The 27,697-nt window shown below is 42.7% G+C and overlaps 1 protein-coding gene and 1 pseudogene across 4 annotated transcripts in view; one reads left to right on the plus strand and one right to left on the minus strand.

Annotated features, from left to right (window-relative positions):
* Positions 1 to 27,697, plus strand: part of LOC106867636 (sialin) — a 75,114-nt gene that overhangs the window by 24,415 nt on the left and 23,002 nt on the right. For 3 of the 4 annotated variants that reach the window (XM_089349996.1, XM_089349998.1, XM_089349999.1), the window contains exons 2-8: positions 15,098 to 15,191; positions 17,981 to 18,124; positions 20,724 to 20,911; positions 22,089 to 22,322; positions 25,766 to 25,853; positions 26,405 to 26,500; positions 27,390 to 27,514. In XM_089349996.1, coding sequence (XP_089206122.1) covers positions 18,004 to 18,124; positions 20,724 to 20,911; positions 22,089 to 22,322; positions 25,766 to 25,853; positions 26,405 to 26,500; positions 27,390 to 27,514 — 852 coding nt within the window. In that variant the 5' untranslated portion in view covers positions 15,098 to 15,191; positions 17,981 to 18,003. The remainder of the gene's footprint in view (positions 1 to 15,097; positions 15,192 to 17,980; positions 18,125 to 20,723; positions 20,912 to 22,088; positions 22,323 to 25,765; positions 25,854 to 26,404; positions 26,501 to 27,389; positions 27,515 to 27,697) is intronic. The other variant, XM_089349997.1, reaches the window with a different exon arrangement.
* LOC149136843 (uncharacterized) lies at positions 19,360 to 20,070 on the minus strand (annotated as a pseudogene).

A 27,697-nucleotide genomic window follows, 5' to 3' on the forward strand; every position in this document is an offset into this window, starting at 1 on the left:
TGATTGGAGTTACATGCATCTAATAACTGTTTGACTCTGCTCGACGTTATCTCAACATCCGTGGATGCTTAGGATGGAGCTAACTCGTTCACGAGACGAATGCGTCCTCTGCGCACACGTAAGTTTATGCAATGTGGAACTAAGTCAAATAGTTATTACGTATATGTGTATCTTTGAGTGTGTGTGTATACGTGTGCATTTGTACCCAACCTCCACGCACACACGCACACACATCCCACACGATTTCACTTTTAAAATTCCTTGCTGCACCAGTAGCGTTCTCTTCACTATTCCTTCAGTTCAGCCTTCTTCTTTATATGATATTCCTTAAGATGTTACAACTCTCTTTTCTCCAAACACTTATACAATATAAGAGAGGCATTAAATGAAAGATAATAAAATGCTAACGTTTTCATTACGACGTGTCAAACATCGAACAAAGGTTTGTTCGCAAATATAACTTGCAAATTTTTCTCATGCTTGGAGTAAATTGTATAAGGGTAAATTCTAAAAGTATAAGGCCATAAAGTGTAAATGTAATAAAATCTATAGTGAAATAAATGTTTGAGACTTACATAAAGTAATAAATGGATTAAAATCTATTCTATTGGCTTATGTTGAACATACATGCCAGGGCGTCGCAACTAATATACATGCAAATATAGGTATAAATATAAATATATGTATGTGTATATGTGTACGAGTGAGTAAACAAACGAAAGAAGGTAACACTCAACACATTTGATAGGTTTTATACATTTAATAACAGTTTGACTCAGCTATGCACGACTTAAAGTTTTGTGGCCGCATTGGACAGGTGCATCTCATCAGATACTACGAAGAGAATGACAGATTTTTCGAGAGAAATTCAAGATGGTTTCTAGATGTTAAACCTATGTATTTACATATATATTTGAGTGTATGTCTATGTATGTATGTATGTATGTATATATATACAATTATGTATGTATGTATGTATGTATGTATGTATGTATGTATGCAAGTATGTATGTATGTATGTACAAAAAAAGAAAACAATAAACCATTCAAAATTTAAAGTATCAAATAGATTATGGGATGGAGGTATCACTTTATTCAGCGTAGCCGACCTCAGCTTCCCCCAAGGCCTCAAGATGGTTCCGCCATCTTGACTTTTACGTTCGTCACTGTGTTCCTGAGAAAGGATGATGATGATGATGATGGTGATGATGGTATTCTAATTTTTACCGGCTGTGTAAGAAGCTTGCTTTGCAACAAGACGGGTCCGGGTTCAGTCCCACTGCTTGACACCTTTGGCTAATGTCTTCTAGTATAGCCCCGGGCCGACCAAAGCCTTGTGACCGGATTTGGTAGATGGAACCTCAGAGAAGCCTGTGTGCGTCTTAGTGAATGTGTTTGTTCACCCACCAAGCCACAGCTTGATAACCTGTGTTGGTGTGTTTACATCCCCGTAACTTAGCGGTTCGGTTAAAGAGACCAAAAGAACAAGTTCTAGTCTTGAAAAAGTAGGTACTGAGGTCGGTTCATTCGATGAAAAAGTTTTCAAGATAATTAAACAGCATTGCTGCTGTTTAATGACTGAAACAAGGAAAAGAAAACAAAATCGCCTTCTCATATTTTTAAAGATAAGCTAATATTTTGTATTTATCTTTATCCTAGTCTCTGAAGTTCAGTGGATTTCCCTTCTCTTACTCACCCCGTCCCCCCACACCACATTCCTCACATATTCCGATAATTATATCTTGTCAAACAATTAATGTAGAATGATAATTAAAACCTTGTTGATTGTCAGCTTGATGAACGGGTCATCCCTTATTCAGTTTGGCTCTATGGCGGATATTGTTTAAAACTGAGTTTCATGTTACGTATTTGAGGCCAATTAAAGATCTTGGGTGTGGTATATAAAAATATGGTTGACATATGTATGTATATATCCATATATATATATATATATATATATATATATATATATATATATATATATATATATATATATATATATATATATATATATATATATATATATTTGAAGGTTTGGAGGTGATGTACAGAAATTATATAGAAAAAAATTAAGGTACTCAGAAACCTGGATGTTTGTACATTTACAGATTTTTATTAATGTCACATTAAATGAAGCGCTTTTCACCTAGTCGTGTAGGTTTTTCAAATTGTTTTCAAAACATTTTGAAAAACCTACACGACTAGGTGAAAAGCGCTTCATTTAATGTGACATTAATAAAAATCTGTAAATGTACAAACATCCAGGTTTCTGAGTACCTTAATTTATATATATATATATATATATATATATATATCGCCAAGCTAACGTGGCAGTCCAGAAAAAATAGGACGAATGCTGCCGTTGATTAGCTCCAAGAGGTCATCGCCTCTAGCTAGCTATGTGACACACGCACCTATGTCCATTATAACCTTCGAACAGGGGAGGTCAGCCGCTTCCCCTTGCTTGTCTGGCATCTACAGACTAGTTTCAGGATATTTGCCCCTTATCAATGGGGCATAACTATTAATATCCAGTACTGCTGCCGTAGTCTCCTTTAGAGAGACTTAGAAATATTAATATTTCTATTTTTGAAAACCAGTAGATGTATTCCACTGAATTTTGGTAAACAATCCTTCGTACAGACGGTCAGTAGCGACGCCTGCTGGATTCGGCTGCTCTATATTGATAAGGGGCAATACCCCGAACCTAGTCTGTAGATGCCAGACCAGCAAGGGGAAGCGGCTGATCTCCCCTGTTCGAAGGTTGTAATGGACACAGATTCATGTGTCACATAGCTAGCTAGAGGCGATGGCCTCTTGGAGCTAATCAACGGCAGCATTCATCCTATTTTCCTGGATTGCCATGTTAGCTTGGCGATAACTATTAATATCCAGTACCGCTGCCGTAGTCTCCTTTAGAGAGACTTAGAAATATTAATATTTCTCTCTCTCCCCTCTCCCCTCTCTCCCCTCTCTCCCCTCTCCCCTCTCCCCCCTCTCCCCTCTCTCCCCTCTCCCCTCTCTCCCCCCCCCTCCCCCCCCCCTCTCTCTCTATATATATGTACATGATGATGGCCGTCCACTCGTGACTGAGGAAGACCAATACTGACCTTCAGGAACATTGTGCGCTCTAGGTCTTATATTTATATTTTGCATTTGCGGCTCCATTGGTGGCTAATGGACAAGCATACACGACTGCAAACATTGCAGATTAAGCTTTCCCCATTCACTATACGAGCCGTACCCTTTCGAGCCGTACGCGTAAGTTCTTCATGCTGAATACGTGCTCTCTCAAAAGTGTCGACCCCCTCCTCCTTAACCTGCTTCCTCCATCTGTAGCGATGACAGGCATTGTTCTCCCAGTCAGTCTCCTGCATATCACAGATCTTTAATGAGGACTTGACACAGTCTTTAAATCACAGCCTTGGTTTCTGCCGGAGTCTCCTTCCATTCACAAGTTCTCCATTTTGCATCTGGTTAGGGATCCTGCTATCCTTCATTCTAATAAGGTGTCCAGTCCAACGTAACCGGTGCTTGTGCACCATCGCAGCAATACTCAAGATATCAAATATAACTCTTTGATTGACTAAATGAATGATTCATTAAACAATCGATTACTTAAGCGGTTAAAGAATTGACCGATTGACGAGTAAGAAAAAAGTAAAATAGGACCAGATCTTGTTCTTTTGGACCCATTCTAAGAAACATTATATGTGTGCGTGTGTGTGTGCACACAGACTGACAAACAGACAGACGGACAGACAGACGGACGGACAGACAGACAGACAGACAGACAGACAGACAGACAGACAGATAGATAGATAGATATAGATAGATAGATATAGATAGATAGATAGATAGATATAGATAGATATAGATAGATAGATAGATAGATAGATACATTTCTTTTATTAGCCACACAGGGCTCAACGAAGATGGGACAAATACAATGTAGAGCTTTTCTTTTTGGGAGGGGGAAGGAAGGAAAAAAAAAAAAAATTGGTGGTGTCGATCAAAAGGGATCGTAGGAAGGGAAAAAGGGGCAGTTCGATCAAAAGGGATCGAAAAAAAGGAAAGGAAAGGCCGATCAATAGGGATCGTGTATCACACAGTAATGTTCTCGTGTAAAAAGAGGGGAGGACAGTTTAGGTTTAGCCGTGGAAGGAAAAGCCCACGGAAAAGACCACGGTAACCTTGGTCAATATTCTCATTGAAGAAACTATAACAGTAAGTGACTCTCTTTTGCCTTTTTGTTTTATTTTTTTTTTCTTGTTCATAGGGTTATGCTCAAGATGGCTCCGTCGTTCACACGTGCCATCCTTGCTACATTCACCCATCTTTTTTTGAAGCATTCACTAGACAAGACTTCCCTTTCTACTCTCAACTTCCTCTTCAGGTGATACTTGAAGAAGTTGATGAGAGATTGCCCAGAGAGGAAAGTCTTTGTCTCTAGACCTTTCAGACGCGTCCACCATACACATTCTTTCGCCATAGCCACAAGTACGATGAAAATAGCTCTTCCTTCCCGTTTAAAGGAAGGAGGCGCGACAATATTCACGATAGACTCGGCTGATAGACCGACTCGTCCCACACGCGATAGCAGTTGTTCGACGTAAGCCCACAGCTCGGAAATGGTGGGACACTGTACGAGTGCGTGCAGAACGGTTTCGTCGCTCTGCCGGCATCTCGGACAGGTCGGCCCCGTGTTTCTCGAGCCATGCCTGTAGAGCTTATCCCGAACGGGTAGTGCTTCTCGATAGCACTGCCAGGCCAGGGATCTCTGGAAGTTGTCCATAGGTCCCGGCCCGAAGGTCGTCTTAAACAGGCGGGTCAGGTATTCCTCGTCGACGCCCAGGTTCGCCCCGAGATCGTCGTCGTACCTTCCCTCCACTAATCCACTATAGAATGCGTTAGTTGTGATGCAGTCGCTCAAGGTTGACCCGGGTTGTTGGAGTTGCCGAAGAGCAGCGCGACACTCGCGGTGCCATTCGCCCTTCCTCGGCCTCTTCTTGATCCATGACTGCAGTTCGGTCATGGAGACGAGCTGCGGGAAAGCGCGCAGCACAAACGGTGACCACACCTGTTCACCGCTGTCTACGTAGAGCCGGAGATGTCGCAGTCTCAGCGCGTGTCTGCGCATCATCAACCACGGCATGCCCAGTCCTCCTTTTAACGGGTGTTGGCAGCAAACGGATCGCCTAACCATCGGAACGCTTCCTTTCCACAAGAAGCGGAAGAGGATGCGCTCCAGTTTGGTGATGGTAGGGTCGGGACAAGGAACGACGGTCAGGCGGTAGTAGATGACGGACGCGATGTACGTGTTCGCCACCTCCGCCCGACCTTTCAGGGAAAGCTTCCTCTCGGCCCATTGCCGGGCTAGAGTGGCCACCCTTCTCGTTATCTCGTCCCAGTTCTTCTCCGTTTGGAGGTCTGGACCAAACCAGACCCCGAGCATCTCAACCGGACCGTCAGTCCAACGTCCCACGACGGAGGCGCTACTTGACGGCATGGGGTTGCTTCTCCAGGTGCCGAGCCGCAAGCCCACTGACTTATCCCGGTTGATTTTCGCTCCCGTTACCGCTTCGTAGTCTCTCAGTGTCTCGCCGACAAGCTCGATGTGCTTTTGGCTAGACACTATGACGGTGACGTCGTCCGCGTATGCCGACACGCTCGTCCCGCATCCCAACTCTCGCGGGATGCCCCTCAGCGTCGCCAGCTTCCGCAGTAGTGGCTCGAGAGTCAACACGTACAGAAGCGACGAGAGGGGGCATCCCTGACGGACCGAACGTGCAATGTCGAAGGGTCTTGATAGATGCCCATTGACGCGAACTACCGAACGGATGCCTCTGTACAAGGCAGCCATCCAGCCGCGGAAAATGGGACCGAAGCCGGCTGCTATGAGGACAGCCTCCAAGTATTGATGGTCTACCCTATCGAAAGCTTTCGATTGATCTAAATTGATCAGGGCCCCACCCATGCCAGGTTCCTTAACTACCCTCTCTATGATGTAGCGCATCAGATGGAGGTTGTCATGGATGCTCCTGCCCGGCACCGCGCACGTTTGCGCCTTGCCGATCAGTTTCTCGATGACAAGCGCCAACCGCTTGGCTAACACCTTGGCCAAAATTTTCAAGTCTGCATTGAGCAAAGTGATGGGCCTAAAGTTATCTATGACGTCCCCCTTGTTTGCATCTTTCTTCAGCAGCGTTACGGCTCCTCGACTCACAAAACCGGGAATGCTCCCGTTTTGCTGCCAGTTGCAGTACACCGCCACCAAGACGTCTCCAAACAAGTCTGGCTTACAGTTGTAAAGCTCGTAGGGCAGACCATCCAAACCCGGAGATTTGTCCCTCGAGCATCCCGCCATCGCGTCCCTCACTTCCGCCGCCGTGATGGCACCTTCGCAGCACTCCGCCTCTCTTGCCGAGAGTCGTGGCAGGCTGTGCAGGTAGGCACTGAAGTCCACCCTGCGTTCTCGCTCGCCATTCGTCCCAAACAGTCGAGCAAAGTGCCGCTGAAAGGCCTCACACATTTTGCTTGGCTCGAGCAGTTCGCGCCCCTGTTCGTCCACCAGAGACCGAATGGTGGCTTTGTTGCCCTGTTGCGCCTCCGCCACCCGGGCCTCTCGTGCGGCTCCAACACCTTCGTTTCTTAGAGCACGCATCCTAGCCCTGATAGATACATTTCTTTTATTAGCCACACAGGGCTCAACGAAGATGGGACAAATACAATGTAGAGCTTTTCTTTTTGGGAGGGGGAAGGAAGGAAAAAAAAAAAAAAAAAAAAAAAAAAAAAAATTGGTGGTGTCGATCAAAAGGGATCGTAGGAAGGGAAAAAGGGGCAGTTCGATCAAAAGGGATCGAAAAAAAAAGAAAAGGAAAGGCCGATCAATAGGGATCGTGTATCACACAGTAATGTTCTCGTGTAAAAAGAGGGGAGGACAGTTTAGGTTTAGCCGTGGAAGGAAAAGCCCACGGAAAAGACCACGGTAACCTTGGTCAATATTCTCATTGAAGAAACTATAACAGTAAGTGACTCTCTTTTGCCTTTTTGTTTTATTTTTTTTTTTCTTGTTCATAGGGTTATGCTCAAGATGGCTCCGTCGTTCACACGTGCCATCCTTGCTACATTCACCCATCTTTTTTTGAAGCATTCACTAGACAAGACTTCCCTTTCTACTCTCAACTTCCTCTTCAGGTGATACTTGAAGAAGTTGATGAGAGATTGCCCAGAGAGGAAAGTCTTTGTCTCTAGACCTTTCAGACGCGTCCACCATACACATTCTTTCGCCATAGCCACAAGTACGATGAAAATAGCTCTTCCTTCCCGTTTAAAGGAAGGAGGCGCGACAATATTCACGATAGACTCGGCTGATAGACCGACTCGTCCCACACGCGATAGCAGTTGTTCGACGTAAGCCCACAGCTCGGAAATGGTGGGACACTGTACGAGTGCGTGCAGAACGGTTTCGTCGCTCTGCCGGCATCTCGGACAGGTCGGCCCCGTGTTTCTCGAGCCATGCCTGTAGAGCTTATCCCGAACGGGTAGTGCTTCTCGATAGCACTGCCAGGCCAGGGATCTCTGGAAGTTGTCCATAGGTCCCGGCCCGAAGGTCGTCTTAAACAGGCGGGTCAGGTATTCCTCGTCGACGCCCAGGTTCGCCCCGAGATCGTCGTCGTACCTTCCCTCCACTAATCCACTATAGAATGCGTTAGTTGTGATGCAGTCGCTCAAGGTTGACCCGGGTTGTTGGAGTTGCCGAAGAGCAGCGCGACACTCGCGGTGCCATTCGCCCTTCCTCGGCCTCTTCTTGATCCATGACTGCAGTTCGGTCATGGAGACGAGCTGCGGGAAAGCGCGCCGCACAAACGGTGACCACACCTGTTCACCGCTGTCTACGTAGAGCCGGAGATGTCGCAGTCTCAGCGCGTGTCTGCGCATCATCAACCACGGCATGCCCAGTCCTCCTTTTAACGGGTGTTGGCAGCAAACGGATCGCCTAACCATCGGAACGCTTCCTTTCCACAAGAAGCGGAAGAGGATGCGCTCCAGTTTGGTGATGGTAGGGTCGGGACAAGGAACGACGGTCAGGCGGTAGTAGATGACGGACGCGATGTACGTGTTCGCCACCTCCGCCCGACCTTTCAGGGAAAGCTTCCTCTCGGCCCATTGCCGGGCTAGAGTGGCCACCCTTCTCGTTATCTCGTCCCAGTTCTTCTCCGTTTGGAGGTCTGGACCAAACCAGACCCCGAGCATCTCAACCGGACCGTCAGTCCAACGTCCCACGACGGAGGCGCTACTTGACGGCATGGGGTTGCTTCTCCAGGTGCCGAGCCGCAAGCCCACTGACTTATCCCGGTTGATTTTCGCTCCCGTTACCGCTTCGTAGTCTCTCAGTGTCTCGCCGACAAGCTCGATGTGCTTTTGGCTAGACACTATGACGGTGACGTCGTCCGCGTATGCCGACACGCTCGTCCCGCATCCCAACTCTCGCGGGATGCCCCTCAGCGTCGCCAGCTTCCGCAGTAGTGGCTCGAGAGTCAACACGTACAGAAGCGACGAGAGGGGGCATCCCTGACGGACCGAACGTGCAATGTCGAAGGGTCTTGATAGATGCCCATTGACGCGAACTACCGAACGGATGCCTCTGTACAAGGCAGCCATCCAGCCGCGGAAAATGGGACCGAAGCCGGCTGCTATGAGGACAGCCTCCAAGTATTGATGGTCTACCCTATCGAAAGCTTTCGATTGATCTAAATTGATCAGGGCCCCACCCATGCCAGGTTCCTTAACTACCCTCTCTATGATGTAGCGCATCAGATGGAGGTTGTCATGGATGCTCCTGCCCGGCACCGCGCACGTTTGCGCCTTGCCGATCAGTTTCTCGATGACAAGCGCCAACCGCTTGGCTAACACCTTGGCCAAAATTTTCAAGTCTGCATTGAGCAGAGTGATGGGCCTAAAGTTATCTATGACGTCCCCCTTGTTTGGATCTTTCTTCAGCAGCGTTACGGCTCCTCGACTCACAAAACCGGGAATGCTCCCGTTTTGCTGCCAGTTGCAGTACACCGCCACCAAGACGTCTCCAAACAAGTCTGGCTTACAGTTGTAAAGCTCGTAGGGCAGACCATCCAAACCCGGAGATTTGTCCCTCGAGCATCCCGCCATCGCGTCCCTCACTTCCGCCGCCGTGATGGCACCTTCGCAGCACTCCGCCTCTCTTGCCGAGAGTCGTGGCAGGCTGTGCAGGTAGGCACTGAAGTCCACCCTGCGTTCTCGCTCGCCATTCGTCCCAAACAGTCGAGCAAAGTGCCGCTGAAAGGCCTCACACATTTTGCTTGGCTCGAGCAGTTCGCGCCCCTGTTCGTCCACCAGAGACCGAATGGTGGCTTTGTTGCCCTGTTGCGCCTCCGCCACCCGGGCCTCTCGTGCGGCTCCAACACCTTCGTTTCTTAGAGCACGCATCCTAGCCCTGACAACGCACCCTTCGTGTTTGGCGTTGAAGTGTTGGTCAAGGGCCAACCTCGCCGCCAAAACGTCGGATGCGATGCCACTTCTAATTGCCTCTTCTAGCTTCTTAACTAGTTCACCCTCTACTCTGTTTCTGTCTATGGCTAGTGCTTTGCTATACCTAACCGCTTCTGCTTTTATTGCTCTCTTGAGGGCAAACCACCATTTGTTATTGATGATGGCTCCTGTCAAAGCCCTCTTTACTAACGTGCTAATCCGGTCTCTGAAAACTGGTCTCGACGGGAAAGACGCGTTTAGTTTCCAGTAACCGGAGCCCTGCCTATGTGTCTTATCTAAGTCTAGCGTACACGTCACAAGTTTGTGATCCGTGTAGCTGACTATGTGAAATTGTGGACACCCTATGCTATCTCTATCTACTCTCCTACACAGTATTCTATCTAGATACGATCTCGACGACCCGATGCGGTTTGTCCATGTCCACATTGGCGCATTCGGGTAATCGAGTCGGTACCTGTCAGACAGTTGAAAGCGTCTGAGCAGGTCTTTGAGGCATTTGCATCCCCGTCTATTCCTATCTCTGCCAACATAGTCTAGATGCGTGTCCAAGGTAGCATTCCAATCCCCCACTAAAAGTAAAGGACGAGACGTTCCTAGGAATACTTCTAGACGTCGAAAGAAATCCGGCCTACCTGTTAAAGGTGGTGCGTATACTGATATGAGTCGAAAAGCACACCCATCGCTGCCATCGACATCCAGAACAACCAATCTACCCTCCGGGTCTATGAATACTGTCTTTACTTCGAGATCCAGACTCTTGCGAAAGAGTACCGCCGTGCCACTACCGCCCATTCTCGGCAGACAGGGAGAAAAATAAATGTTAAACTGTCTGCCAAACATGGACGATAGGGCCCGCGTATCATGGAGTCTGGTCTCGCTTATGGCTATGATTTCTAGTTTATGTGACTTTATGTCATTTAGGAGGTACCCTTGTTTCCAAGGGGACCCCAAGCCACGCGCATTTACACAACCAATCTTGAGCATCATTTTGATTTGAGTGTTAAAGTTTTATAAAGAGAGTCACTTACCGTTTGAGAGTTTTTGTGTCTCCTCCTTCGGGTTTTCTTCGAGGAGATCACTATATAGTTTTTTCGCCAGGTATTTTTGGCATTTGCCAACTGCCTTTGGAAAAATAGATTTTAGTGTGTGGTGCAGGGTTGGTGTTATGTGTAGTATTTTGATGTGTTCTGGCGGTGTTGTGTATGGGTGGTTGCTGGTTTTTATGTCTTCGTTTGTTATGTTTGTTTTTGTGTTGATGTATTCCATCAACTCTGAGTTTTTTGTGTTGATGGCAGTGAGCATTGTGTGTGTACTTGCTTTTGGGGTTTTGTTGCTTGTGTTGTAGTTGTGTGTGCTTGTGTTGGTGTCTGGAGTGTTTTCGGGAGTTGTGTATCTCCCTGCTTTGTTTGTGTTTGCTTTTCTTTTCTTGCTCCTCTTCCTCCTTCCTTTCTGGGCTATTTGCCATTCCTCATTACTTTCATCTTCCGACGAAGGTTCTGAGGAATCGGAAGGGGGTAGGGGCAAATTGTGAGCGTCTGTGTGTGCTTGTGTGAGTGGTTGTGTTGCTGTTTTTGTTGGTGCTGATGGCTTGTTATTTGTGTGAGGTGTGTGTGATGTGGGGGAGGGGGAAACAGTCTTGGAATTTTCTTTCTTTTCCCCTGCTTCCTCACTTGTTGTTTTTGCAGATGCTGTTGTCTTCTCAGTTGCCAGTGTTGCTTGTGTTTCTCTTGTTTTGATTGTTGATGGTGGTGTTGGTAGTAGGGTTTTTTTTCCGGGTTTTGGTGGTTGCCCTTGTTGCTTTTTTTGGTTGGCGGCGGTTGGGCAACTGTCCTTGAGGTGTGCCTCGCTGCCGCATACATAACAACGTGGCCGCCTTCCTTCCACCACTACATATAACTTGTGGTCCTTTGCCAGTTGGATGTGTGTGGGGATCTTTTGGCACTCCTCTTCAGTGATATGGAGGAGGACTTCGACTTTTTTTCCCCCTTCCCAGTTTTTCTCCTCTGCAGTAGCAATTTCTAATATATTTGCCTCCTCCATTTCGAGGCATATAGAACCTACTATCCACTGGGTTTCCACTTGTGAAGGGACATTCTTTACTGTCACCTTCGTCACTCTCTGTCCAAGATAACTCGGTATCATCACCAAGTCATCTGTGTGGAGAGAGAGTGTTGAAAATTCCTTCGCTAACTGTTCGCTCTTAAAGCGTACTAGGACCGTGGCAAATTTTCGTCCCCAAGTAACATGACTTTGAAAGGGCCATATCGGTTTGAGACAAATCTCAATTTTTTGGGTGGAGAAACTCTCCGGTCGCTTCGTTTTCTTGTTGATAAGTCTGTATGATATGTGCTTCTTATTTGTATTTTCAATAATTGCTTTTGGTATGTGTATTTGTACAGTGTCACCTTCTTTCGTGAGAAGGGATTTTGTGTCATTGATTTGTTTTTGGGTGAATGTTAATATTGTTCTTTTTTCTTTCGTTGCATCGGCAAAATTTGTTTTTGTGATGCTGGCAGATATGTTGTTTGTGGCGTTTGTGGTGTTGTTTATCTTGTTCGTCTTGTAGTTGTTGATGGTGGTATTGACAGTGGTGTTGGTACTGCCAGGTTCAAAGGTGGTGGTAGTGGCGGCAGAGTTTGTCGAAGTAGTGGTGGTGTTGGTGTTGAAGGTCGGTGTCCTGTTGTTGTTGCTGTTGTTATTGTCACTGGTAGTAGCAGTGGTGAGGACAGTGGTCGTGTTAGCAAGGACATTTGTGTCGTTGTCGTTGTTGTTGCTGTTGTTGTTGTTGTCTTTGTCGTTGTTGTTGTTGTTGTCACTGGTGACGGTGGCAGGCAAGACTGCTGTAGCAGCAGAGTTTGTACACGTGATGGTGGTAGTGGTGGTGGTTGAGGCAGCAGCAGTTGACTCAGAATCATTGCTCTTCTTCATCACTTGTCTGCGTTCATGCGGAACGGCATTAAGTGTTTTCGCCTCTGGCATTAGGAGCGGGAAGTCGGCCTCGTTGAAAACCTTAGCCATATTCGTTTTAAAGAATATGGCTAGGAACGAGGAAGATATGTTTGAATTTTTGGAAATAAGGCTCTAAATAGAGCTATTTCCGATTTGAAAAATATATGTTCACGAAGTATTTTGTGTTATACACAACTTATACAAAATTTTAAAACAAAATAGGTCTTTTAAGAGGTGAAAAATGCAACTTACATGGGAGCCGATGTGTCTACCGTCCGTCCATGATGATAGATAGATAGATAGATAGATAGATATAGATAGATAGATAGATAGATAGATAGATAGATAGATAGATAGATAGATAGATAGATAAATAGATAGAGATAGATAGATAGATAGATAGATAGATAGATAGATAGATAGATAGATAGATAGGTATTATATAGTTAAGAACGATTTCACATTCTGAAATGTCAGGTAGACAAGATAGATTAACCACCCTGAAGCGATAAGCTCAATAATCAGTCATCGATATTTTGTCATCATTTACAACATCTATGAATACGAAAAGTCTCTCCTAATTACTGGTAATTCCACCGATTTACTGGGTTAATCACTGATTAAAACTAAATTCATTCTCGTATCTTGACTCTCGACCAGACAACATCCACAGCAGAAATACATTTATTTGCCTTGGTTTGCTTATCTATATTGCAATGTTTGCATCGAGATGAGCAACAAAATAAAGAAAAAAAAAACTGTTGGAAATAATCACTTTAGGGGTTCACAAATAGCCCCTATTAATCTACATATTCATGGGATTGTTTATAATTTGTTTAAAAATTTAAGGACTTGTTAGTCCTCAATGGAATCTTAAAGCTCAGAGGGCAGTTACTTGGTTTCCATGGCGTATAAATGACCGAAGCCCTAGCATTCCTTCTCAACGAGACACAAGTCCATCGAACGGTTACACATTTACAAGTGAGGGGACAGAAACAACAGGGTATGAAATGTTTCGCTCCAGAACACAACACGTCGTTCAGTCTGGCGAGCGAAACTACGACCATGAGCGTAACACCCTAAGCATTAAGTCACTTAAGGATTTGTAAATGTCTTCACCTTATTTGAAGTCTTCTGGTTCCTGTACAAACTTTTCCAAAGAACCTCGGTGAAGATCTACAAGAAATGATTTTTGTGGGCATAAAAAAGACGAGATAAAGGTTAGAGACCACCACTTTTGAAGTTTGAATCACATATCGGAAACCCAATTGATTTGAGTGTTATATAGAACCATGTGGTTTGCGCTTGGTCTCTCATTGGAATTGGCTGAACCTACCACCCATACACCCACCACACACATAGAGCCATGTTCTCTCAGAAGCATATACACAAATGCAACAATAGATTTATACACACACAAACACACACACACAGACAAATCAGAAATACGCAAACTTATAACCTTCCTTCGTGGCTGATGGTGAACGTGGTTGAATGTAAACAAGAAAGTAGAGATTTACTTAATGTGAACTGTGTAGAGTTGTTATTAAACCGGACAACAGGAGGAGAGATAACATAACCAGAACGACTGAGAAGTGGAAGTAAGGAGGTAGAGAATCTTGTAGCAAATTTGACACTGGGTAAGTGCCGCCCAGTTTGTAGTGAGGAGGTGGAGGTCACTTTCTCCTAACGTTGTAAATTTTGCTCCCCACTCACGAAGTATTACAGCAATCAGTGAAACAGTGGGGAGACTTCCTATTGGTGAATTTATATTGTTGGGAGCAGTGAAGGCGCATAGTTTAGTAGTCAATAATTCGGCTGACGACTGCAAGGTGAGATCGATTTCCGACTGGGTGTTGTTTCCTTGCGTAAGACACTTAATTTCACGTTGCTCCAGTCCCCTCAGCTGGCAAAAATGAATTGTACTTGTGTTTCAAAGGGCCAGCCTCGCCACATTCCGTGTCACGCTGAATTTTTCTGAGAACTACGTTAAGAGGACTTGTGTCCATGGAGTACTCATTCATTTTCAGGTTCATTTCACGAGCAGCATGTTCCGTTGATCGGATCAACTGGAGAGCATTGTCGTAGACGATGGAGAGCCAGGCTGCGGAGGAGCAGGCTCTGACCTAACTTTTTTCTAATGGGTTAGTGGGGGAAAAACCCATCTGCTGTCAGGGATAGATAGCAGGACAAAACTGGTGGAGTACTGACCAGTAGGAAGATATGAAGGGCCACAGTGTTTGATAAATGGGGTTGGCGTTGTGCAGTAAATAAATGTGCCGTGGGTTGTCGTGATAAGGTAATAAATTGGTAGTTATGATGTGGTATGTGTGTATGTGTGTGTGTGACTGTATACGTGTACCCCGCCACCGCTTCATAACCGGTGTTGGTTTGTTTACGTCTCGTAACAGCAGCAAAGGAACCCGAAAAAATAAGTAGCAGAAATACTCGGGTCGATTCATTCGACTAAAGATTTTTCAAGGCTGTACTCCAGCATGGTCGCAGTCTAATGCCTGAAACAAGCGACAAGGAAAAGATATCGTCTGCTGATAAAGAATTGTAAATATTCAACGTTTAATTTAATTTATTCTGAACTGTATTCTTGTTTTTTTTTTCGTAGGAAAACCAGAGAATTACATCTGGTGACCACTTGCTACTGGCCACTGGCTGCGACTTGCGTACCCTTTCAGGACGTCCTCGAAGATATGTATTAGGTTTGTGGCCCTTGACTTTCTTTCAACCAAATTGCTTCCTCTTCAGTTTTTACCAATAATAAAAGGGAAGAATATTCGCTGCAAATTTAAATATCGTGGAGGGTCCCGCTTGAACGATAACCCTGTAGCTGGAGCCATAGTACTAAGCCAGTTTGTCTGTGACTCTGATGTCTAGAATTACTGATATGGAATTACTTGGAATTACTGTGTGGTATCTTAGGCAAGTGCCGTTTTCTATAGTCTTGGGTCGACCTCCTGCTTGTGAGCAAATTGGGTTGTCAGAGACCGTCAGTTTAATTGCAGAACCATAATTTAAAAGATCTCGCTTTGCTACTCACTGTGTCACGCTAGTTGTATCTGAGAATCCCATTAAGGGTCCACATATCTGTGGAATACTCAGCCATTTATATGTTGATTCAGAAGCAGGGAATTCTATCAACCGAATAATTGAATCTTCGTCGTCCAACAGCATCTGGGATTGTTAAATCATTCCTGTTTTGTTTCGATCTAAAACTTCCCCTAATTAAGGTGGCCCTATGCCGATACATTTCCAATGCTACACCACCAGAGGGACAGCTCCTATTAAGAGTTACTAGGGGATTGAAATGACAGCCAAATGTCCCCCAAAATCACAGTTGAACATCGTAAAAGAGACAAATTGGACAGGGTGGTTCTGACTTCCAAATACATAGGGAAGAAACTGCGACGGTCACTGTTGGAATGCCTTTAATTATAGGCTTTCGTGATCAAAGTTGACGTGGACTTAAACAACAACAACAGCAACAACAACAACAACAACAACAACAACAACAACTACAACAACAACAACAACAACAACAACTTCCCGTCCATCACTTATCTGACTCAAAATACATACACATGCGCTGTGAATTACAATGCCGAATTGTACCAATGCACACATATCTACATATACGCACATACAGGCACATTTGTATATATTTTACAAACACACACATATATTTATATACATACATATATACATACATACATATATATGAGGTACACACACACGTACCCATACACATACGCTCACACACACACACACACACAAGTTATGTACATCTGATGTCACTTTCAATTTATTAAATAGGTTGGCATATGTTATTGTTAGTTTTTGATATCTTTTCTCGTTGTTATATGCAGCAGGACACCGCCTTCCAGGCAATTGTCACCGAGCATTTATAAGATATGTGTTTGTATGCCGTGTTATAGTGCACGTAGGTTAGCTTTGTCAGGCGTGTACTTGCCTAGCTATTGAAGGTAGATAGTTAAGGATTAGTGAAATACGAAAGAGCGAGAGAGAGAGAGAGAGAGAGAGAGAGAGAGAGAGAGAGAGAGAGAGAGAGAGAGAGAGAGAGTATTAAAATCGGCGTAATATCTTTGAAACATTTACGAGAAGCTGAAATAAATAATGAAATAACTTTAAGATTGGTCCATCTGTTTGACCTTAACGAGAGGGAGAAATTATATCATTTATACCTAGTAGTAGTAGTAGTAGTAGTAGTAGTAGTAGTAGTAGTAGTAGTAGTAGTAGTAGTAGTGGCGGGGTGGTGGTGGTGGTGGTGGTAGTAAATGCAGATGGGAAGAGTGTGAAGGCAAAGAATGAGAAAATCGAAAGTTATGAAGAGCTATCATTCGAAGTGGAGCGTATAACCATAGAATCTTAAAAGTGAGTTTGACAGCCATCGTGTTTGGTGCATTTGGAAGCATCTCAAAGGAACACAAACACCTGGCATGAGAAGTTGAAACTACAAGACAACACTGGAAGAATACTGCAGAAAGTACAATTGTCGAGAAAACTGTTGTGTCTCGAAACTGCAACGAGGAGCTGAGATATGACAGAGATAACATAGAAGGACATTGAACATTACAAAATTGGCACACCTGCTTACAGGTATGAACATCATCCTGAGCCAGTCGTTGAAGTTAAAGATGCCACTATCCTCTGGGATTTTCCAGTCAACACCGACAGAACGATCCAGGCTAATTGACCAGACATAGTCATTAAGGAAGACAATACTTGTAGACTACTAGATGTAAGTCTTCCCACTGATAAAAATATATCTGTAAAGGAATTTGACAAATTAAGTAAATAATAGGACCTGGAAATTGAAATACAAATGATGTGGCATCTTAAAACGTGAAATGTTCCTGTTATTGCGGGTACCCTAGGTATGATAAGAAAAGCGATGTCAGAAATATCTTGACAACATTCTAGGAGAACCACGTCTCAGAGAAATCCAAGACACTTTAACCAAGAACTGTGGCATTCTTTGTCTGCAGTAGCATCATCCTGATTTGAAAAGAAAAGTTTTATGAAAGATGTTTCTTCAAAGATCTTTGCTTCAACCTAAGTCTGAATAACGATATTTTGTGCTGGGCGAAGAGCTGGCAGAATAGGTTGCACGCCGGGAAATATGCTTAGCAGTATTTTAGTCCGCCATTACGTTCCGATTTCAAATTCCACTAAGGTCGACTTTACCTTTGAGGGTCGATAAAATTGGTCTCACTCATGTACTGGGGTCGATGGGATAGACTTACCTCCCCTCCTCCCAAATTGCTGGCATTGTGCCAATATTTGAAGCTTGTTTTCTTCTTTGACATTTCTCATTAGCCTGTACTTACATGATCTATATACCATTTAATTGACTTGGATTTAATTAGATGTAACTAACCACGAAAGAAAGTTATTAATGAGAAATGATAACATTTCTAACGTATTGATTTTACATTTTAATTATTTATGTTTTTTTTCTGATTTATTTTAGTAAATAATTGAATAGAATCGAAAATGGATTCGACATTGAAAGAAAAAGCGGAGAGCAGCGAGGAAATCCCTATGACAGAGAAATCCTCAGAACCGGAAGGTCACAAGACAGATTTGAAAGAATTAGTCCGTCCTGGGCCCGACGGTAGAGTCTTATATTTAACATTATGTTTTCACCCTCCACAGAAGGTCATGGTATTTCAAGTCAGTTGTTTTATCTACAAGTGTCCTGGTTGTTATATTAAATACCATTGGTTGATGCATCATTGAATATCTTAGTAGGACGGTTTGCATTGGTCCGCTAGTACTTGGTTAGTCCACATCGCTCTGTAAGGAGCGTAGGACCGGGTTCCTGGTGTCTCTGGTGTAAATATATTCTTTCCAGAACCATTGGTCTATTGCAGGATTTTTCACTTTTACCGGCAACGTGAAATGAAATGTTGTGCTCAAGAACACAACACTTCGCTCGATCCAGGAATGGAAAGCACAATTAGAATTGGTCCGCCAATCGACAGCATCATTACGTAGAGCTAAGATGGTTCGCTCACAGAGCCATTGATTGTTGCTATAGTATTGTGCAATGTTTGGGAGCACATGCATTATGAGATCATTGACAATTGGTACCATCTCACCGCAGGGTAGCCGGTGTTGTTGCCTTTGGTTGGCATATGGTAGTTGCCCATTCCCTATCTTCAGAAGCTGGTGTGAAAACAGTCCGGTAGTTTGATCACCAAATAATTAGGCCCTCCTATCAACTGTCATGTTCAGTTTAGTCACTTGCCTCCACAGATGGGATTACTTGAGACAGGCCTGTAGTTCATCTGCTTGTGTACCTTTTGGGATCACAGGAAGGGTTTGTCTGAAATTCCTAGCCAAAACTACAGTGATACCACCCATGAGAATACCCTTTCCTATCAAATCTCTTAGGCTAAGGTCAACAGCCTCAGGTGCTCCCCGATGAGACATAGTGCATTCATCCCAGTCAACCAAGCGCGTCTGCTGCAAGGCCTTGGCCTTTGCTGATGTCTTCGAAATGGTGCAAATTGGAGTCTCTGTCCTAACTAAATTCAAGGGAACCTTGAAAGAAGAATGAGCTGTTCGTCCACCTGTCAAGCGAGTAGCTGCTATTCCAGAAGACGCTACCGCCAATGCAATGCACCCATCTAGACGGACTTTTGCTAACAAAAGGTTGATCAAAAACGTTTTGCTAGTACCCCCAGGTGCATTCAAACAGAACAGGCCACCCTTTTCCGCTTGAGTCATTTGAATGATGCAATTGTAAGCTGTCCGTTGTTCAGTCAAAATCTGTGGCTCAATCTCAGTCACATACTCATTAGGATATCTCCCTTAACATTTGCTGGTCTGTTCTGAACTGTTCTATTATTGGATCTGGCAAGCCATACTCCTGCAAAGGCTTTCTTCCAAGCTGAAGGATTTTGTCTTCAAAAAGTAGAGTCTCAGGAATTGATGGAGGAGGTCACGGCACTGCCGAAGATGGCTTGGATTGGCAGGGCGGATCATTAGCATATAAGCATAGTAGTCATTGACTGAGACCTTCTTGTTAGTGGGCAGTTTTGTGGTGGGATCTACCCGTGAAATGTTGAAATGATATCCATCTTGCCCTTGCCAGAAGATTAGTGGGTACCACAGAGCATCATATGATCGATGAGTTTCTGATACTCGAGTCAGCCTGGAATCTCGTTGGTGAATGATGATGTCTCGGCGATCGTGTTGGTCACCGATCAGGAGAATCGACACTTCTTTCGCAGCTGGTGCATTGAAACGACGTCCATGCTCACCTACTTGTCTCTTATCTGACCTGATTGCTAGTTTAAAGTCACCATTTGGGTGTGGATGTTCCATTGTTCTCTTGAAGCTTCTTATCAGATCATTGTGGGTGTAGAACATTTTTTGCAAAAATATCACAGTGTTTCTGTCAAGATTTTGAAAGATTTGACATCGTCTGTCACATTACTGTTGTGAATTTCCTATGAAGTAAATCTGAAGGAACTTGGCAGGCTCGTTAGGCTGTGATATGATAGATCCCATGAGGGGATAAACTTGTCCATGCTCTTTAAAAGTTGGCATAAATCCAGGCTCTACAAATTTCTTCTCCAAATGAGGTCATTTGGAAAGCTGTGTTGTACAGTCAGATCTTGTCTAGGAAACCTCTTGGAGGAGGTGTCACTTTGGTATTGGAGCAGCACATCCCAGAAGTATCAGCAGGAAATCTCCTCGCACCACTGTGGGTACACGAAACAGATAGGTCCCTAATCAATACTACTAATAAATCAAGACCATATAATTATTTCTGAGGTAAAATTATTCATGTACCCCAAGTATAGCACAGATTGATCCAGAGGTTTGGCCGTACATAGAGGACACACACACAGATAACATATTTTATAAAGTAAGATATAGACAGAGCTTACTCTAAGTACACAGAACTCTCTTAAAACAGGGAGAGACAGATCTCATTCTGAGTACCGTGATACTGGGCTCACTTGCCTTGTATTAAAATGATTTCATTTATTTCCTGTTCTGTTATCTTTGTAACTCCACTGTGTCACACAGTGTGCCTATTGTTCCTGTTACTCCATTGCAGTAGTGTCTTCGTTATCGCTGTTACTCCTTTCATTATCTCTCTATCTTTCACTCAATCCCTACATTATCTCTGTAACTCTAACATTTCATATGCGATGTTTTTCTTCTTCTTAACTCTCTGATCCCATTCTTGCACACAGTTCCGAAGGTTTGTTCCTGTCGTTGGGTTTTCTGTTACTTCAGCTGCGTGGCTATGATGTTTGTGTATGCAGTCAGAGTAGATATAAGTGTGGCTATTGTCTGCATGGTGAAGAAGAAATATAAAAATGACAGTAGCTATTCAAACGAAACCGAATGTCAATTACCTGAAAAATCTGATGCGGCACATGTAAGTCTTATTTTATTAAAAATTTTCATTTGCTTGGTTTGTCTTGGGAGGGTCATTACGCTAATAATAACAACTCACGCACAGGTTCAATTTCACTTCTTCATTGTTAGTTAATTGGTTAAATATCTAACCAACTAACAAATCGATCGTTTGTTTAGTGAGTAGGTTAAACAATCAACCAATTGTTTGTTTGTGAAAGTCCTTTCGTCACTATTCGCGACCTTCTCGGTGACTTGCCCCCCTCTCCGTAAGGTCTGCTCCGTCCGAGAATTGGTCTTATACCTGAGTGTATATATGTTTGTATTTCTGTATGTAAACGGGTTTTTGCTCATTTTACTTGTATTTGTTTGTTTATCCTTTAATCCTGTAATTAACTTGAGCCCTCTTCTTCTCACTTCATACTGTGCATCTTCTCTGCATGCAATAACTGTCCCCAAAGAAATCAAACTTTATAAACAGTTAAACAAACAACAGACTCCGTCAGTGAGGAGGTAGTTGAGAGTTCGAATGCCGCTGAAGACTTTCTGAAAAATCTCATTAAATGTTGGGATGGTACTGTGATGTTAGGATGGTACTGCGATAATAAAAAAAAAACAAGTTAGAGTTGCTGAAATGTGAAGATATGTTGATATTTTTTTAAGAGAAAGGACGTTGTATATATAATGAATGAGTTTGATATGGTCAAATAATTGACAATCTTACCTGGATGGTCTGAGACATTCGAGAAAAGATGTGCGAAAGAAGAGGCCTCACGCACGAACGAACCAAATTCTGGGGGGCTTTACCGCGACAACGGACTTGTTTACGCGTCTCTCATTATCTGTGACGTTTTGGCCACCGGACGCTTAAACAACACTTTTATATTTGATAATTCTATTAATAATGAAACGGAGAGTATGTAATTGTAACTGTTATTATTTAGCCCCAGGTCAGTATCCATTGACTACATCTAGGATCAAGAAATTTCCCCGCCAAAATTAACCTGTATTTCTTTCAGGCATAGTGTATCTAGGATTACATTATATGATATGCACATTTCATTTTTTTTAGAAAAAAAGAAAAACTCGACTGATTTGATGAAAATTTGGTTGTTAATTCTAGCAACTCTACAGTGGCGTCTTCATTTGATATATTGTACTGGATTTTATTCTTATGTTTTGTCTTTGTTTTCTGATAGCAAGCAGAATTCGAATGGCCTGAAAACCTTGTTGCCAATGTACTCGGAGGATTCTTCTACGGCTACACAGCTTCTAATATCCCTGGAGGTATAATTGCAGATAGATTCGGTGGCAAAAGAGTGTTCGGTATTTCCCTGATGTTGGCCGGCATTCTTACACTTCTGCATCCGGTTTTAACGCGTGTCAGCGGCTATTTAACATTAGCATTAAGAATTGGAACCGGATTTGTGTCAGTAGGTATTATTATCGTTGTTGTTGTTGCTATTGTGGTTGTTGTTGTTACTATTATTATTAATATTATAATTATTATTGTTGTTGTTGTTGTTGTTGTTGTGGTTGCTGTAGGCGGCGAGCTGGTAGAATCGTTAGCACGCTGGACGAAATGCTAAGAGGTATTTCGCTCGTTACTACGTTCTGAGATCAAATTCCACCGAGGTCGACTTTGCTTTTCATCATTTCGGGGTCGATAAAATAAGTACCAGTTGAGTACTGGGGTCGATATAATCGACTATCCCCCTCCCCCCAAATTTCAGGCCTTGTGACATTAGTAGAAATTATTATTATTATTATTATTATTATTATTATTATTATTATTATTATTATTATTATTATTATTATTATTGAGTGAGAGAGCAGTGCATGCCATCAAAATGATATTGAGGTAAAATATATGAAGCCCAGTATACCCCTGATGACTACCCGTCTGATAAGGGTACACCAGGCACATGCATCACAGCCATATGTGCGTGACATGGTGACCTCATATCAAGGTAAACAGTGCATGGCCTCGCAGGTAAGGCCCAATTAGAATTAGATCGAAAAGCCCATCCCGCTCAAGAGATCCCTGAATAAGGGTTGTTTCAGGATGTTGAACGAAACACCCATGTTCCCAGAGGTGAATTATTCAAACCCCAAAGAATTCCTCTCAACACATGTCTATGACGCTCCCCAACTACCTCTGCTCGTGATCAGAGATGCACTCATCGTCAGTCACTAAGGGACATGCGCAACTGGTTAAGATCAAACAACTGACAAGCAAATCTGTGATATTGAGTAGATTATATTTGCTGCAGCACATCTTTTACACCAAGACAAAACAATGTACCTGATAACACTTCCAATCAGTTAAGATGTACATGTTAGTACTTCCATGTACATGATAACACTTCCATGTACTATTATTATTTCGCTAGTTACATGATAATTTGGTTAGCAAGTATTTTATCTTGCGGTTTGGTCACAACACGTCTCCTCAAATCTCAATAATCATCCTTAGAATTCTTGCAATATAGAAAATGGTACTTTTCTGCAGATCGACAATGTGAGTTTCAGTTCTAGTCTCTTTCAGTCTTTTTGGGAGCATTTTTGTTGCTGGTACCAAGTACTCCAATTAATAATTCTTGTCTTGGTCTTCTACAGTCTCCTCACCTCCCTGACTAGATCCTGATGTTTCTCAATTTCTTTTAAATTTCTCTGGTATAGACTCTGCAGTCATTGGGAATTCCAAAATTTTACACTGTTCATTCTGTCCTCTCTGATCCTATCTGGTCTTGCTTCAATAGTATGGTCAGATTTTATGGACAAGCCCGACAAGATCCTATAATTCTCATCTTCTATCACAGTTCGTGATCATACTACCTTTCAGTCATTTTTAAGCCTGACATCCCAGTACACTCTTTTGCCTACACAGTCATGCCTGCGCTTATACTCTTTCTGTGCTAGTATACTGCACTCGCTCAAAATATGATTGGTATTTTCGTCTCCATTCCTGATATCTGATTGAGTTTTGTCGATCTTTGCCTTTATTGGGTTTGTTCTAAGGGCTTGTTCCTGAGAGGCTAAAGTTAGCATTTCGTTCTCTCGTTTCAATTTCCCGTACATCAACGTTATTGACTTTGCTTTTCATCCTTTCAGAGTCGATTAAATATGTACCAGTTACGTACTGGAGTCGATGAAATCGACTGTCCCCTCCCTCCCAAATTTCAGGCCTTGTATCTATAATAGAAAATATTATTATTATTATTATTATTATTATTATTATTATTATAATTATTATTATTATTATTATTATTATTATTATTATTATTATTATTATTATTATTATCTCAGGTTTTGCTGGAACTCTTGGAGTCTTCCATGCGTAACAGGCTTGCTGCCTGCAGCCTACGGTACCATGCTATCTGTTCTTTTCAACTATCTAATACTTGCCTGATTATTCTGGTCGTGCTAACGAGGCAGAACTTTTGTAACAGTTCTACTGGGAATTCTATTCCGATTTCTTTTATATTCCTCTTGATGCCTTCTGATACTGTCTCCAAGGACACAACATTAATTGGCACTATCTTCAACTCCTCCATTTTTCATAGCCGGGCTAGTTCGTACTTAAGAGAGTGGCATTTATTTTTTTGCCCTCCTTCTTGACTATTGTTTGGTCAAAGCAGGACACATCATTAATTATATAGCACCTGTGGTGCATCTTGTCGACTACCACTAGGTCCGGTCTGTTATGCTCTACCACCTCATGTGTTTGGATTGGAAAATCCCAGAGAATTTTGCAAGTGTCCGACTCCGCCACTATCTACGGTTTGTGCTCAAACCACGTCCTGCATCTCTCTAACCCCACTTTTCGCATAGTTTCCAATGTAACACCTACGCTACCCCACCGTGTCGCCACAACTTTTAGTGGTTTTGGGCAAGACTAGGGCATTTGTTAGTGATAGGGGCAATGGTTGTGATTGTTGTTGTTGTTGTTGTTGTTGTTGTTGTTGTTGTTGTTCTTCTTCTTCTTCTTCTTCTTCTTCTTCTTCTTCTTCTTCTTCTTCTTCTTCTTCTTCTTCTTCTTCTTCTTCTTCTTCTTTTTTTTTTCTTCTCATTACCTTCTTTCAATTCTGTTTCCATTTCTTGCCGAGTGTCTTCCTGACACCTAGCGCAAAGAAACTTACTGCATACATTGATAAGTCATTAATATAAACACACCATTGTTCATTTACGAAGTCATGTGATAGAGAAAAAGGGGAAGAAAGACAGAGAGGAAAAAGGTAAAGAGGAAAAGTAAGAAGTTAACAGAACATTAAGGGGAAAAAGGAAAGAAAATCCACAGCGACAATGCTCTCTTCTCAATACGTGTGACCAGTCACCAGTTAAGACAATATTTTTCACTTCCTACATGGATGGTAAGCCAGGGATGATCCTCAAATAATTTTCGGTTCCTTTTTTTATCATTCCAAGTTCTCCTACAACCACTGGTATTGTAACCGTCTTGAGATGTCGCATCTTTTCGATTAGCAAATCTTTATAATTCCTGATCTTATCAAATCTTTTTGTCGGGATATTATGGTCACAGGGTATGATACTCATGTCAATCAATAAACAAACTTTATTATTTCACAACAATATCTGGTTCATTTGCTTTTATGGTCCGGTCTGTACATACTGGAAAGTTCAAAGAATCGTTACGTTTTCTCCCTCAGTTACAGCCTCAGGATGGTGCTTGTACCATTTGTTAGCAGGTTTGATTTTATAATGCCGACATATTAACCAGTGTAGATATTGTCCAACTCTGTCATATATAGATTTATACTCTATAAAAAAATAAGCGAATTGTTTCTTTTGTAAAATGATTTAACTAAAAAAATATTTTTCGATATTTTACTGGGATTTCTATTTTGTAATTTAGGGGCCTTTGTTTCCATCGATGCACTCCATCTGGGGTAGATGGGCTCCTCCAATTGAAAGGACCAAATTAATGGCAATATGTTATGCAGGTAAGTTCATATTGTGTGTCTTCTGTATTTGAGGATTTCTTCACTCCAATCACTACCTCACACCCATCGATCATCTCATTGGCACCGTTTCTTTATATTCTTTTCCTTTTCTTTTCTTTTTCTCTTTTTTTTTTCTTTTGTGAACAATGTCCCCGACATATTCCCCCTTTCATTCCGTCATAAACTTTTTTATTACTTAAAAACTGGCTGATGAAAGGGCTTCTTCGCGGTTGCAGGACCTGCTAATACCAGCAGCCAAATCTCATCCAGATCACACCAGGACGTTTTTAAAGAACGGACTTTTGATAATGTGGTCCTCGTTGCATGATTCTGTAAAAAAAAAAAAGGAAATGGCCTCTTTTGGCACGCCTTTGGTGATAAGTTTGTTAATTATTGTCTGACCCAGACCATACACACCACGCACCACACACACACCACACACACACCACACACACACACACACACACACACACACACACACACACACACACCTGTACCTCAGTTGAACCTTTATCATGTCCAGCTTTTTGTTTTGTTTCTTTCTCCTCTAGGTCCATATATGGGCAACATCATCACCTTAATGCTATCGGGATTCCTCTGTGCAAAAGGATTTGACAATGGATGGGGATCGATATTTTACGTATTTGGTGAGTTCAATAATTGATTGATTGATTATGTCATTTACTAATTAGTGATTCATTTAAATATTACATATCGCTATGCAGTTTTGGTGACTTCGTTGTCCTGGATGATGTACAGAGCTACTGGAAGACACACACACACACACACACACACATGCACACACACACACACACACTCACACACACACACACACACACACACACACATATATATACATGTGTGTATGTGTGGGGGGGAGAGAGAGAGAAGCAGAGACAGAAAAAGAGAGAAAGAGAGAGCGAAGGAAAGAGAGATAGCAGAGAGAGAGAGAGAGAGAGAGAGAGAGAGAGAGAGAGAAAGCGAGAGATAAGAGAGAGGGAAGGAGAGAGAGAGAGGGATAGAGAGGAGAGGGAGAGAAAGATAGAAAGAAAGAGAGGAGAGAGAGAGAAGGAGGGAGATAGAGAAGGAGAGAGAAGAGAGAGAGAAGGAGGGAGAGATAGATAGATAGATAGATAGAGAGAGAGAGAGAGAGAGAGAGAGAGAGAGAGAGAGAGAGAGGGAGAGAGGTAGTGAGAGAGAAAGTATAAGTTTGTATTGAAAAGTTGCTGTTTCGAATGACAGTTTACAGAACCAATCAGCCGATTGTTGGATTTACTAATTTGCATACGACACTTTTTAAACACTTTTTTTTTAATATCAGCAACCTGTGAACGGAGTACCTAGTAGACCTGTGAACGGGGTACCTAGTAGACAGAGTACCAAGACAAGATATAATATAGTAGATCTACGATGAAGACCAACACAAACATCTCTCTAGACGATGTGTAAACATCGTGTATATTTTTACGTGTTTCGGCTTTTGATAATAATTCTTTTGATAATGGTTCTCTTTTCTTAATCTCTTTTCTTACACAGGTGGCGCTACAGTGCTTTTTAGTTTGACTTGGTTCTATATCGTCTACGACAGCCCCCTTCTACATCCTCGTATCTCTATCAAAGAACGGGAGTTTTTGCATGAAGCCGTTCAAGCACATACAACAGTTTGTCCTTTTTTTTTATATATATCTTTTGAAATTCCTACGTTGCACTTGTGTTGATGCGGAGAGTAAGCCATGAAAAGCTTAAAACTAAAATAATATTAAGATCAACTAATATGATTGTATATAGTTATGTTAAACAACGAGACCCAGCTTGAAAAAAATTATTTAGGGTTTTTAGAATAT

This window comes from Octopus bimaculoides, chromosome 3 (genome assembly GCF_046866305.1).
Source record: "Octopus bimaculoides isolate indiv1 chromosome 3, ASM4686630v1, whole genome shotgun sequence".
Taxonomy (NCBI): Eukaryota; Metazoa; Mollusca; class Cephalopoda; order Octopoda; family Octopodidae; genus Octopus; species Octopus bimaculoides.